Raw genomic sequence first — 15,226 nt, forward strand, 5'->3', positions numbered from 1 at the left:
GTAAGCTTGTACAATTTGCAATATTGTATTGCTAGCTTGATTTAAAGAAATACTTACCAAACAGATGTAATTGGTGAAGATTGCAGGCAATCTGCAAGGTATTGTAGCATTTTTGAGTTTGTTTGAAACTTTCAGCTCATGTGTTGAACAATCATAGTTCTCAGGAAACTTTGTGCCCTTGCTTCTTTTGATTTAAATATGAATGCATGTCATATCTAGCAAATATTTTTTATAATTTGGAATCAGGTTAAAATGAAGGAGAACTCTGATTTTCATTCATGCCTGAATTTACCTTACGATACCTTTTGCATGCCTGATATTTATCAACTTCATAGTCTGTAGCAGATGGTAACATCATCTATTTGTTCACTTCACTAAGTGTTACTCTCATTCCAGGGATGCAGTGGCCTGACTTTTGGGAAGAGATGAAAAGAGTCATTTCAGATTCTGAATTGGTGACTGGTATTCCCTACTCATCTGCAGTACCAGGACTGATACAGTATCTCCAGAGCATCACCAAACTTGTACTATCAGTGCTGTCAGTGACTGCAGGTGCTGACATCCAGAGCTGTGCTTCAGCTGCTGCAAAGGGAATGGCCAAGCCCTCACTGTCAGTAGCTCATCTGCTGCACTGTGAGTTCCATGAAGTGCGTCTGCTGGCACTGGAAGCAATACTGCAGTGGCTGAAACAAAGACATTCCAAGCAGATTGCAGAAGGAAGAGGAAGTGTATTATCTTTACTCACTGATTTGGAAGACACTCTTCTCACAATGGCTCTAAAGGAAACAAATCCCCAATGTTTTTGCAATGTAAGAGAGTGATTTTTTATTGACGTTTCATATGTTTTCAGTAAATTATAAGTTTTTAATGTCTGTGTCATATTTGTATGTTTCAAAAATATATTTCAAACATGCATTATGCTTTTTAAATAGCAGGTGAATAGTTGTGTTTTTTTTTTTTCCACTGCACAGGAGCTGTGCAATAATTTTGTAACAGATGTTCTTGTGTAAAAAAGCAAGAACTTCCTCTTTCCTTTCTTAGAACTGTCCAGAGAGACTATTTGTGTTCTTGGAGTGGAGCTTAAGTCAGTGTTTTATTGATCTCAAATGTGCACATTCCTGTTGAGAATGTCTGTAAATTCTTTGTTGGTGAATTGTGTCTGCAGGTGCTGGAAATCCTTTATAATATGGATCTCAGAAATGTGCTTCCAAAGACTGAAAGTTCTATAAAAATGAATCCAAATGAGCTCTTAACATGGAGTTTAAACCTTGCAGATATCTCCAGCAGGTATGGTCTGTCATGCATGTTGAAATACTTACATTTTAAAAACTTCCAATGTTGAACAGTAGTATGTTGGTTAAAAATCTGTGTTTCAGAAAAGAGACTGTGGCTTATTTGAATAAAGTGGGTTCTTGAGAATTTTTCAGAGAAGTAAGACCTTTATCTGAGTTATTAAAAAGGCCCACAAGTCATACTAGCATCCTGTAAATGTCCAGTTCCTTAAACAAGAAGTTACTCTGGCTTCCCTGTGATAGCCAGTGAGCATCGTTCTTCCTGAATGGTAATTGGGAAACACACACTTTACTGTAGAATTAACAATAAATGATCCAACTATACACTCATTTGCTGTGAATCTGCCATTCCTCCTATCCTGGTTTGTGTGCAGATAGTTTGTGGAAAGAATGGCAGATCTCATTGAACTTGTTGGATTGGCAGAAATGGTTAATCTGAATCCTTAGGGTTGGCACTCCTTATACAGTCCTTATCTGTAAAATCAGCAGAAAGCACTGAAAAATGTGGAGCCAGTTTGTAGTTCCTACTGTATTAGAAGCTGTGTCCATCCATTCATAGTGGAATGGGCAAACAAGCTTACAGTGTCCAGGCTCTAAGAGTATGGCATCCTGTTTGTGATAGTTGTTTAAGCCAAGTAAGCATTGCAGTCCAGTGTTACAAACACTGAATATAGAGACTATGGAGTCTAGAACAGCATTTTAGAGCTGTGCATATTTGCTGCTGATTTGCACTAAATTGTTCAGGTTCAAATGATGATGATGGGGAGTGGTAATTTCTGGGAAGAAGTAAGATTCTGGTGATAAAATAACACTGACTGGTGCTGTTAGAGGGAAATGGCTGAAGTAGCAGGCCTTGCTGCTCAGGTGTTGCCATTCCCCATGGTGGGAATAGGCTTCAGAAGCCATGGTGCCAACAGCCATGTCCTTAGATCCTGCTAGGCAGCAGGGAGCCTTGGAGGCTGGCAGTTGGCATATTCTGCACTAGGAGCATTTCTAGCACCTATAGAAGAGATATTCCTGCAGCTAATCACCAGATTCAAGAGATGCATTTGTTCACAATGTAAAATAATGTCTGCTTTATTTGACTCAGATTCCATTTTCAAATGTGTACTTCTATGAGAAGTATGTAAATAGAAAACAAACATGAGAGAAGTGAAAGTAAGGGCATGCTTCATTTGCATGTCAGCTGAGAATTTAGCTAACATCTGATCTCTAATGCAAAAGCTCCAAGTGCTCAGCTTGAAAAATACCCATTGGAGATAATTAGAAATAATTAAGAGCTGTCTGGTTTTCTTCTAGAGATGAAATGATGACAGAAATAGCTGTTTTTTTGATATGTCCTTTGCCTTGTTTTCTCAGCCCTGAAGGTCAAACCATAGCTCTCAAATTTGCCTCCAAATTGATTATCCACCATTTGCAGAACCATCAGCAGGTAAGGGAAATGGAGCTGGTTAACAGTTTTGTAATCCTGGAGTTTTCAGTGATTGCAGTAATTTGGCTTCTTTTAGATCCAAGCCCCAAGCTTATGTTTTCTTGTGTTCATTCATAATTTTTAATATATCTTCCTCTCCTAATACACTGCCATGTTCTGAAATGACAGAGCCATGAATATCATCCCAGTACATCCCTCTCAAAGTAATTTCAAGTTAAATACATATGTAAATATTTCTGATGGAGTAATTTCAGCTTCTGAGCTCATCCAAAATGGTCACTATAATGTGGAAAGGGAAATGCCTGTGGTGTTTAATGCTTATTCTGAGTCCAGCCCATTTACTGGAGTGCAGCTTTGTTGTGGTTTCTTGATTTTTGGAGTGCCCACAGGAGAGCACATCAGGTGGGAAGGCACAAAGCTGAAGCACTGGTTGGGTGAAGTTCTCAGCCAGCTAAGATGTCTTTTGATTTTAAATTGTCAGTCTGTGATGTCACATATGTATGTGAAAATCAGTGCAAAAGCAGCTTTAGTGCTAGACATTTTAAAAAATACTTTCAAAGACACAAAACCCACTTAGTGGATATTTTAAAACAAAACTCTCATGATCTGTTTAAAAAGAAGATTGCTTTCCTTCCAAAGCTATTATTTTTGAGCAGCAGAATGGATTTGTATTATATGCTAATAAAGATGTCTCATTATAAAAAATATAAAATCAGATTTGCATGCAAGAATTGAGGAACATGAATTATGATGTTAAATCTTTTTTGTTAAAGGAAAGACATAGTGTGAGTACTTAAAGTTAACGAAGAGGAATTAATGAGAAATGCTGTAAAAATCTTAACTAGAAATGCTTTCTCTATTAAGCATATAAATCATGGAAATCTAAGATATACCTACAGAGAGAGCTTTTGGCTTTGGGAGATATCAGGTACATCAGTTTTCAATCTGAACTCTTTCTTTGGGCTTGCATTCAGCATTTACATCTGTGGAAGGGATTTTCTCTTCCATAAGATGAAAGTTAAGTTCTGTCTTTCTAGATAGTCCGTCCATGTGTCTGCTTGAAATTTCAGTCATTGTAATATCTTGGGAGGTTTTTATGTTTTGTTTTCACCTGTTACAGAATGTGTAGGACATGCTCTGGCAGTGTCCCTCTGTGCAGTGCAGTGCAGGTGCATGGCCCTGTAGCAGACAGAATGAGGCAGAGTATAACTGAGGTTTCATTTATTCCTCAGTTAATGAGGTGGTTGAGAACTGGCTAAATGGCTCATTCCAGAGGGTCATGAGCAGTGTCACAGGGTCTGGTTGGTCTGTCCCTAGTGGTGTCCCCAAGGGTTAATGCTGGGCCCAGTATTGTTTAACTTCTTCATCAATGACTTGGATGAAGGGGAGGTGCTTCCTCAGCAAGTTCACTGACAACACAAAGCTGGGAGGGGTGGATGATGCCCCAGAGGGCTGTGCAGCCCTTCAGAAGGACAGGCTGGAGAGATGGGCACGAGGAGATCTCTGGAATTCAGCAAAGGACCAGCATATTTGGCTTGCATGTGTTGAAGGACTGAGGACACAAAAATATGCTTTGACTTGTATGGTCATTGGTGAGTCTGCTGTGAAGGTACAGAGTGAGACACTTGCCTGTGAATACTGCTCTAACTGAAATAAAATTTCCCGACTTTTACATGTTCATGTGGAATTCACCACTTAGGAAAAAGCAGGCATTTACCAATGAGCAGTATCCCTTAGGCCATAGTTCAGTGTGGTGGTAAGAGGTAACACCAGCTTGTGCAGTATACTCCTCACATGTTCTGTGCCTTCAGATTTCAGAAGAAGTCTTGAAAAAATGGGTTCAGTTGATAGTGTATTTTTGTGGAGATGAGCAAGAGACAGAGATGCTGTTAGCAGCTGCTGAAGTTCTTAAAAGTGTAACATCATTCCTTCTGATCAGTGAGAAACTCGTTCTTGGTAAGTAGCTTGAAAGTAATTTTCTGGATGTTTTTTTATGAAATCCATTAATACATGATTTTAAATGTATTGTTTGTGTATGCACAATAATACATAAAACATAATTATATCAAACAGATTTTTATACTCTACACTGCTGTACAGAATTGTGCAATTGGTCTGTGACATTAATCTTTCTGTAGTACTCTCTTGATGAGGTGGACATAGTTTAGTTTAACACTGGGAGTATAACAAAGCTGTGCTGACTGGATATTGAAATGAAGGGCTTCAGTGTAGAAATGAGAGACATATTCTATTAAAAGAATGATTGGACCCTATTATTGGATTATCTCCCAGGTATAAGGATTTTTGTCTTAAGTTAACATTAGACTGTTTAGAAAACAAAGAAAGAAGGAGGGCAAACAAAACCTACACTGCCTTATTCAACAGCACATTAGTGACTGGGAGGCAAAGCTAAGTGAAACTCTGGTTTGTTCTGGAGAGTACAAGGGTTTTTCTTTTAGCTTTTTTTCCCCCCCCACCTCTGCCTTCTGTGCATAGAGAATAGGGGATTTTGTGACTAAAGGGCCAGGAGATATTCAAGAATAGGTGGTAATAGATGATAAAGAAATTATCTTGCATCCTGAACAGATCAGACAGCTTTAGATATTTTTAACTCCATGATACTTCATTCCAGTGCAGTTATATGTTTTTAGTTTAAGTAGCTTAAATCCATCCATGTGTACTGGATACATATATCTCTTATACAAAAAGAACAATATATTTCTTAATCTGTAGATAGTGATTTTGTGAAAAATTAACTATTATTTTGAGATGTGCCTTTTAAGAGAAATTGGTAACAAATACCAGAGCTAAATCTGTTATATGAGGTAGACATTGCATTGTTCATAGTATCAGCTCTGAAAATCTTGACCTTCATCATCTAGATAAAACTCTTCATAGGACAGACATTATTACCATTTTATGTGAAATGAAGACAGTGGAAGTATTGGAGTGAAAACCTCCCAAATCCTGTGCTTCTCATCTGTTGTTATTTATGGATGTGGTCCATAAATGATGGACAGCAGTTTCCTCTTGTCGAAACAGCTGCTGATTTCCATGCTTTCCAGTCAAGCAGATGTGAAGGTCTGAAATAAAAAATAGCAGCAGTTTATATCCTGTGTAAAATCCTAACAAAACAAATGAAAATAGACAAGTAAACAAAAATAAGTGCTCTCCAAATAGCCCAGAGAATAGAGCCCCAAGGCCTTGGTGAGCAAACCATCTGAATTAGCTCTTTGCTCTGCAAATTGATCCAGGGGAAGAATGATGCAGAGCTGACCCTTCATAGTACCTAGAATTGTCAATCCAGGCATCTTCACAACTGTGAAACTGTCAGTACTGCAGTGAGGAGTTTGGAAAATCAAGGGCATGGGCTGGTGATTAGCTGTAGTGATATAAACCCAGAATAATTCCCTTAAAAGAGTTGTGTGCATGTAAACTTGACTTCTATGCTGCCTTCTGCATCAGCTTGGTTGACCACATGTAGTAAAAAGTAGAAGTTAAAGGAAACTGTGGTTGTATGAAATGAAGCTGTAGTCATTTCCAAGAGCTTCCATTACTGTTCCTGAGAGAAAGAAGGTGAATGTCTGTTTGTTCTGGGTGACCCCATCATTTCTACATCAAGCTGCTTGAGGGTTCAAAAAAAGTCTTTATGCAAGTTCCCTTTGTAGAGTTCTACTGCTTCTGGAGATACAGTAGAAACATGTTTAGGTGGGAAATCTGGCAATTGAATCTATAAGGGAATAATTATTTTGTCCTAGCTGTACTGATATATATTGAGTGTGTCATGCTAGGAAACAAAGCAACTTCTTTCTGAAATAATTATACCTCCTGCCATTGCCACATAGGGAAGTTACAGGTAATACAGGAATGCTTCTTCTGCCTGTGTAGTAAAGCCTAGAACAATTTACTTTGGCCAAGCAGTGAATACAGTTGCCTGGCTAGCCTTGTGATATAAATCTCTGATAAACCTGCTAAAAACGTGGTAGAAGAAAATTAAATGCAACTACTGTTGTCTGTGGTTACTAGAAAGTAATAATCTAACAGCTGGTTGCACCTAATAGTGACCTTCCACTGGATTCCTTTAATCAGGATGTTCAACAATGCCTGAAAAGTCAGCTGAAAAATACCCCAGCAAACTTAGGAATACAGATGAGTGACTTGAGTTAGTCATGCATGGTGTGGCAGCAGAAAATGGCACGAGGGTTTGGAAGGGAAGTATGGCTTGGGAGGTGTGGATTTCCACTGGGGTGGTGCTGTCTGCCTCCCTTGGGCATTACCAGATGAGCACCTCTATCTGGGCACTTCTCTCTGGTGTTAGTCTTAGCTGTGTAATGTAATCACCTCATGGATTAAACTTGTTTCCAGCTGAGAGTGGGTGTAAGGCTGGCAGGGCCTGCTGGTGAGTGGTGGGGACAGGTGGATGTGGGAGAAGGAGGTGAAAGCTGGGGTCAGTTGCTGTTTCCAGCAGGGAATAGCAGGAATTTCCACCAGGAATAGGGAATTGTGTCCAGCAGTAGCTGAAGAAAGCTTGGTTTGGCAGCCTCTGCTCCAGATGATTGCAACAGCAAATCCATGATCAGTGTGTTGGTCAGTGATCGATCTCCAGCTGCAGAATTTTTGAAGTTGCCAAACAGGAATTCTACACTCCTAGAAATTTTAGAAAATTGGGAGCACTCATGACTAAAGCTGAACCCAGATAGAGAGGCCCATTCTCTTATCTGTTGCCCACTGTTTAAACCAAGCTGAGTCTGCCACCTAGATAAGGTTCACACATGCTGAAAATGCTCTGTTTGTATTGCCAGTCTTTTTCCCAGTGATTTGCCAGTGCTTTTCATGTGTTGGAAACAGAGCTCTCTAACTTCTTTGAATGCATATAAGAAATAGAACTCTAATTTTTCTTCACAAATAAATATAGGATTGTCTGATACCCTTGGTCTATGGAAGTGTGTGATTCTACTGCTGCAGAATGAAGACTTGGTAGTAAGGAATGCTGCTGCTGAAGTGATACAAGTGGCACAGTCGGAAAAAAAGGGCAGTGAAAGAACAGGTATGTTAACATTAGTTTTAAATGTTGTTGAATGTTTGGGAGGCAAAAGTATTTCTCTTCTCATCACAGATTTGTTGCTAACTGTAAAGTGCTTCATCCATCTCCTATAAATATATACCATAAAAGATAACAGCAAATTTGACGCCCACCATGCTTTATTATTTTGCTTTTACTGTTCGTGGTTTAATTTGCATATGGCTACATGAAGATGTAAAAAAAACCAACAGCAGGACTCAGCTTTATGGTTCATGCTGTGATGAGTCAACACTCACATAATTTCAGTTTGAAAGTTTTTTATTACCAGCTCTAATATAATGCAGTGCAAGACACTCCTTGAATCCCACGTTGTTATAAGAGCCTAATCACAGAGAGATAGGAATCTAGGAAACAGTATTCAACTCATTGATTCATTATTAACCTTGAAATCCATTTAGATCCAGATCAACAAAGACAATATACAGCATACCCACAATGTGCTTTTGAGGATGTGGGCCTTTTTGTCTGCTTGCCCTAGTTTACTCAACCCTGTTAATTTTAAAATAGCCACAAAACTTGAGTAGGCTTAACTAATTAATGTGCTTCACTTTGAGAGTCTTTGCTGACACATTCTTCTATGTGTTGTGAATAAATTAGAATTTACTACCAAGCTCATCTCTCTCTGGTGGTCCCTGGTCTATGCTGCTCAGTAATGCCCATACCAGCTTGTCTGCAGTCAGTTCAAATTAGTCAGTCCTCTCCATGTGAACTTCTGCTAGGCTGGAGATAAAGCAGCTCTTTGGTTTAAAAAAAAGAAATCAGAAAAGGCAGTAAAATTATGTTTGCCACTATTGTAGATAGAAGTAGCCAGGAATCTGCTCATGTGGCAAGTGTGGTTTTGAGCTGGTGCTGTTCAAGCACAGAGCTATGGGGTAGAAGAAGGTAAAAGGAGGGATATGGCGTGGACAGCTTTCATCTTCCTGTGAAATCCCACAGCTCTGATTCCAGCACTGGCATCACAGCTCTAACAGTTTCTCTAATCCCAGCTACAGCTCTCTTGAGTATCAAGGGGCTCTGCATGTGTGTGCCTGAGGTCCCCCGTGCTGGCCTTTGGGGGCATCCTCAAGTGTCTCAAGATGGCACTGTCTTTGGGAATAATGTCTTTGGACAGTGCTGGATTGTGTTTCTGACTCATTGTATCTTCTCCCTTCTTCCCTGTTGTGTCCTGGTGCCAAGGGATATTTTCCTGTAACTGGATGAGAGCTCTGTCCTCTGTCTCCTAATTAATAATAAGGTCACCTCGGCGCCTGCTCTTAGAGTTTACCACTTTGTAAAGCTGAAGTGACCATATTGAGAAGATAACATAATAATTGGTTTTTATTTGCTATGTTCCTAATTAGAATAGGGACCTCACTCCCCAAACTTCTGTTAACCCCTTAGTTACACTTAGCTGTGCTTTCCTGTTTTTTCATTTAAACTTCTTGCAATGAAATGAGTGTCTGTCTTCTGTGACTAGAAAAGAGTGCTGCATTTGAAAAGAGATAAGTCAATTTCCTTTCATGTCCATTTTTATCATTGTTGTTCCTTCCTGTGATCTTTTTTTCCCACTAAACTCTTTTCACTTTTTGTGATTTGCTTTCTAGCTTTTGGGGGAGCAATTTTGCCCTTGTGGTTTTTATTTATGACCAGATTAAAATAAGCTTACCTTTGTACATTGTTTGTTTACTTTCATTTTCCTCCTTTCTTTTCATGTGCATGTGAGAGTATGCAATATGTTTGGGTCTGTGGTTTAGACATTTCATGGATCACCAGACGTCTCTGTCGTGGGAATTTTTAAATTGCATTCAAATATCTGCTTTTTCTTTTTTTCCAAGTTTTCATACTATGAAAGTCTGATTTTTCATCACAGCACTGACTTTAAAATAACTGAACCCATAGACTGAAATTCACAGAAGCTGTGAAACAGCTCTCTTTAGAATTTTTACTTTATAACAAATTACTGGATATTGTAAATTAACTGACTTTTCATTTCCATTATATGATGATAAATTAGTATTGTGGCCCAGTAATTGAGTCATGAGATCAGAAAGATGACTTCAGAAAGAGGAATGGATGTTTAGAAACCTGTTTCCATACAATCTGTAATTGTTTCACTTTCATATCATTACCATTACCTCTAGCTAACACAAGAGAGCAATGACACAATTATAATTACAGCTTCATTTGTGCATCAAAAGTGCTGTGTCCTAGTAACCATTATATTTGCAGAAATACTGCACTGTAGGAATAGGTTATGGTGTGTTTCACCTTTTACTGCTGTTCATTTGTCATACAGAGAGCAAGAATGCTGTTCACAAAATACAAGCACTGGACTTGCCAGAAATTTTGGTGCTACCATCTTCATATCCACTCCTCACAAAGTCCTCTTTTCTCACTGTGTACACAGCATGTAAGGGAGGAGTAGCCTATAGCTGCCTGCAGAATAATTGCGTTTATTGTCAGCTGTGGGAATCAATGCCATAAGTGCTTCATTTTTATTGAGATCCAGAAGAATCTGTGATTATAGCCTGGCAACTGCCCTGCCCTTCCTGTGTGATACAAGCTGGCATCTTGTTTTCATGTGGAAGAGTAGAGGAGGAAAAGTTATGTACTTGTGTGTTACAGTTAAGCCAAGGCTGAATTAGCATCCTGTTCAGCAGAGTAAGGTGAAGTTGGACTGTTAACAGTAACAAAGTTATTTGCACAGACTGTTCATAGAGTTGTTGTAGCTGGTTTTCCTTTACATACATGTTGCTGAAAACAGCACAAATGAGTAGCAGTATCATAGTGTCAAATAATAGGTATTTTCATGTCATTTATAGGTGGTGAAACTGGAGGCAAATGATCCTGTCTATTATAGTGTGCTTTCACTTCCAGTAACAGCTCCTATCTTGTATAATTCTTTGAAATACTACATGAGTTCCTAGAGGAGAATATGAACTTGGTTTCTTATTGTTCCCTCGTGGCTTTTGGTGAGGGCAAAACCCCCAGTCTCCTCAGGTAACTAATCCATGCTAATCACTCAAATTACAAAAGCAGTAAGCTTGTGGAGTCAGAAATGTGTGGTAACACATGTGATACAAAACCCTGTGGAAATTGCAGCCCACATTTTCGTTTGGAGGGAGAAAAACTCGAAAGACCAAACGCTGATACACTGCAGGGCTCCTATCCTCACTCTACCCTACTATTTACCCCCAGACAAAACCCTACAAGCCCTACTGTTTTCTTATAGAAGGCAAAGACTTCTACTGTTACCAGTAAAGTTCACTTTTAAAATTTATTTTATTCATACAGAGAAGCTTGTTTTATGTTTTTAGTGTGTGCAAACGCTCATATTTAGTAGGGGAAGTTACTGAGGTTGGGATGGTGGCAGTCATTTTCTGAGCAGAGAAGGTCCAACAGAATCCTGTCTCAACAGAAGGGAGAAAAACTTCTGTTTCCTTGCTAAAAATACCAACTTAGCAGGTAGTTAGGGTTTTCCTAATAATTGGAACAATATAAACCCCCATCTGTAACTCAAGGTATTGTGTGTGCACTTTGTTGTTGTTTCCTCATGCATTGAGGTGTAAACCTCTGGGAGATTGTTTTATTCCTTTTAGTATGAGGGAGGGTACAGGAAGTATTGCATTCAGTGTAAAGGTAGAATAGTTGCTTTGAAATCTAATTAAATTAGTGACCCATGGCTGTGTAAAGTCTAGACCTATTCACAGCAGCATTTTTTATACAAGAGGGCTACTCCTTACAAGAAGGATGATTTAAGTTGGGGAATCAAGAGTGCTTTTTCCCTGCTGGTGATCGCTTTGCTAAATATCCTGAAAAATTCAAGTGACTGTGCTGGAACAAAAACTGTATTTTTTTGTGTCATTTTCCTCTATGTCTTTTTTTTAATCTAGAGAATAATTACATGAAGTAAGGTTATGAGCTTGTCAGTATTAGAGAAGTTTGAGTAAACTATTTTTCTACCATTATAGCCAAGGCAATAAAATTCTGTAAAATTCTATATGAAAAAAACACCTTTAGTCAGCTTAACCTTTACATTGGTAAATTACCAAATTAACCTTAAATGAGCTTAAGAGCATTTTTTAGTGTCATCAGCATTAGGACCAATTTAGCTGATTTTTAAAATTGAGCTGAATTAAGCTTAGATGAGCAATTAGATTTGCAAACTTGAGGAAATCTTTTGAAAGTGCCTGAATGATTTAGAAGCCTAAACACTCTTCTGGAATATAATTGAGGACTTCAGGATCTTTCTGCTACTTTTGTTGTGAAATAGCAGTTTTGTACAAGTTAGCTCCTGGGCTCAGCTGTGTGGCTGCAGCAGAGCTTGTGCAGCCCAGGGCAGGTGAATGGCCCACCATCACTGGCTGCAGTGGGAGCATCTTTGAAAATCAGTCTCATGTTGTTGTTGTTACATCCCTATGTTTTTAAGTAGTTCTGAGTATGATGTAGTCAGTTTTAATCCACTGACTAAAATTTCAGATATATCAACTCTGTTCCTTTCGTTCCATTTCACATGCTTAAGAAATAAGCAATAGCTGATGCTCCTGTGCCAGGAGTTTCTGAGCAAAAGGCAATGCAAAGTTTTCTTCTCTTGATGGTTGCTCCCTTCTTGATAGATTATACTTTTTGTCTTCGGGGAAAATAATCAGTGAAAATGACAAGTGCCCTGTTTTTTGGGTTTTTTTATTCACCAGCAAGGAAAAAAAGAATTTATGAGCTGGCTGGTTTAAAGCAGCTGACTTCACCTTCTGAACTGACTTTCCACCATCCTATTAGGAAAGGGATGGCACTACAGAGCAGATTGAGTTAAGAATCTTGTGGAAGTCTTCACTGCTGAGTGTTGACTGTTTTAGTGGCCCACACTATTTCAAGTTTATCTTGCTGTCTCAGGCATGTAGGAGCATTTCAGCAACTTTTATCTTGTTTATTGGCCAGCGAGTATAAATGTGTGTAAAGGGAGAAGTTAAAATGTGCTGCTTGGGGTGGTGGTGGAGGAAGGGAAAATACCATTTAATTAGTTTGAAGCACTAAAGCATTTTCAGTGTTTCTGAATTCTCTTCTAGACTTAAAAAGACTTGAGACCTAACCATCTGACTGGGTAGAACCTTTCTTGTTGAACCATGCTGTCATCTTGGCATGGAGAAGAGCAAAGATGCTTGTTGCTTGCATCTCAGTTTACTTTTTCACACATCATTAGTGTAAAAGTCAAGGCAAATTCAAACCAAACTTCTTCATGAACCTAGAGTAGGTGTGGCTGTCATGATTGTGCATGGAAGAAGGTTTATGTGTGGGGTTTTTTCTGGCACAGTGACAGAAGCCTTAGCAGAGGTAGAAGTTAGGGGACAATCACACTTATTATGTTAACATTTGAAAGAAACAAGTGGAGAAAAATTCCTGCTCAGATTTGTTTCTTTTTCCTGTCCTGTAAGAATCTTCCTTGGTGAAACTAAAGCTGTGCAAAAGGTTTCATACATATGTGCCCTAAGAAGATCTAGTAAATCACTTGGGTAAGAGATAAGAGATAGCACAGTCTGTGTGATGTTAATACAGCACAATGGTCTGGCAGTCATCATCAACACCATAGGTGATATCAGCAAATCATGGGTGACTGGCAGGATCCCAAAACTTGTACCCCAAATGTCCTTTACAACTAGTCCATGAAGCATTTCAGGACAAGTGGCTCAGATTTCATCTACTCCAGTTGCTAGTAAAATGCTAAATGGACCTTTGTAGTATTTAAATGCTAAAAATGCCATTGGCATTGGTGGTGTTCAGCTGCACGATAAAAGCATCCCACCTATTACATGGGAAATAGTAAAGAAAGATACTTTATTTTATTCATTGCCTCATTTGCTTGTTGGCATTTGAAACTGTTTTCAGACTCTTCATTAAAGTAAGTGCCAACTTTATCCAGAACAAAAGGAGCTTTTCTTCCTCAGTTTATCATTGGGTAAATGCATTAAATAGATTTCTTAAAGCTTTAGTTCATGAGCATGTCAAGTGAACCCCTCTCCCTAGACCTCTTTACTTGCCAAGTGCTAAGTCTGTGCTGTGGGATTGGAGATGGGAAAATAACTGGGAGTTAGAACCTGTGCCCCACTGCTGTGTGCAATGGTCATGTTTTAAGTTGCTGTGTCTCTCTCAACGAAATATAAAGAAGAGATGCCAGCAGACTGTTCAGAACTCTCCTTTTCATCTGATTGATGTGTTCATCCTCTTGCCAAACTAGGGGATAGATTAACCACCTTTTGCTCTACTTCCTTGCTGGAGTAGCCTTCCAGTGAGGCAAGTGGGAGGACTGTGGTGAATAAAACAAATTTCAGGTTACTCTGATCCTGGACAAAGATTACAAAGTGTGTAGGGTTCTACTTCTCTCATGCACTAGGTGCCTTGCCCTGATGTTCAGGTTAGGCTAATGGGCCTCTGAGGCCCCAGACAGCTCCTTTAGTTGTGGCTCTTAAAACCAGTTCTGGCAGCTGCCTGGCTTTGAGGAATAAGTGGTAATTGCCCAAACATAAACTAGGGAATTGTATGCATGCAAACTGGTTTAAGGATGCATTAACTGGCAAGATCATAGGTGATAAGATTTCCTTTGCTTGATTTAAGTGCATTTTCTTCTCTATTCTGACATTTGATTTTCCTCTGTTTAGAGGTTTGATGGAGGGGTTACAAAAAGTCAGAACCTGGCTGTAGCAAGAGCTTGCTGACACTGCTGCCTGGAGCTCTTTCAGTGGTTGCTGGTGTGGGTGGGTGGCTACAGCTGCATACAGAAGGCTGAACACTTTCATTCTAGACACGTGACTTGCTGTGATACAGCTGCTATGGTGTGGAAAGTTAACAGCTTCCCTCAAATGGGTGAATTTCATGGCCTTGTTAATGCCATGGGTAGGTAAAAACAGTGGTTTAGAAAGACCAATTAAAATGCACTTACTGCCTTCCATGATTTTCAGGCTGCCTTGAGAATTGCTTATAATTTTGGAATCTATTGGTCAGAAAAATTTCCCAGACAGATCTTGTGATTTGCCACGGGTGCTTGGGCACAATCCAGAACTTCTCACAGTGTTGTCTGGGTTACTAATGGAAAACTGCTAATCATATTAGCCAAAATATGTTTATGTTCCCTGTACTGGGGACAATTGGAAAGAAGGTTAGTGAAATTTTTTTCTGGAATCAGCTCAAGGATTTCTTCCGCTTTGTGTGTATTCTTAAAAACTGCTTTCTGGTAACTAGATGTGCAGCTCACTAAACAGAATTTCTAAGCCTGCTATGAAAGAGGAGCCTTTTGAGCTGAATGTTTGGGTTTAAATGGGAGGCATTTATCCAAATGGCCTCTAAGCAGTAGAAAGCAGAATAGACATAGACGAGGCTCATCCAGGCAGAAGAGAATATGAGAAAGATGCAATGCAGTCAAAAGCAGAAAAAAATCGCAGCAAAGCAGAG

General features: G+C 39.2%; 1 protein-coding gene across 4 annotated transcripts in view; it reads left to right on the top strand.

The window, feature by feature from the left end:
* THADA (THADA armadillo repeat containing) overlaps positions 1–15,226 on the top strand; it is a 150,116-nt gene that overhangs the window by 115,252 nt on the left and 19,638 nt on the right. For all 4 annotated transcript variants that reach the window (XM_079333023.1, XM_079333024.1, XM_079333025.1 and 1 more), the window contains exons 32-36: positions 397–809; positions 1,166–1,287; positions 2,652–2,724; positions 4,536–4,680; positions 7,640–7,771. In XM_079333023.1, the coding sequence (XP_079189149.1) occupies positions 397–809; positions 1,166–1,287; positions 2,652–2,724; positions 4,536–4,680; positions 7,640–7,771 (885 nt within the window). The remainder of the gene's footprint in view (positions 1–396; positions 810–1,165; positions 1,288–2,651; positions 2,725–4,535; positions 4,681–7,639; positions 7,772–15,226) is intronic.

This window comes from Erithacus rubecula (genome assembly GCF_903797595.1).
Source record: "Erithacus rubecula genome assembly, chromosome: 2".
NCBI classification, from domain to species: Eukaryota; Metazoa; Chordata; class Aves; order Passeriformes; family Muscicapidae; genus Erithacus; species Erithacus rubecula.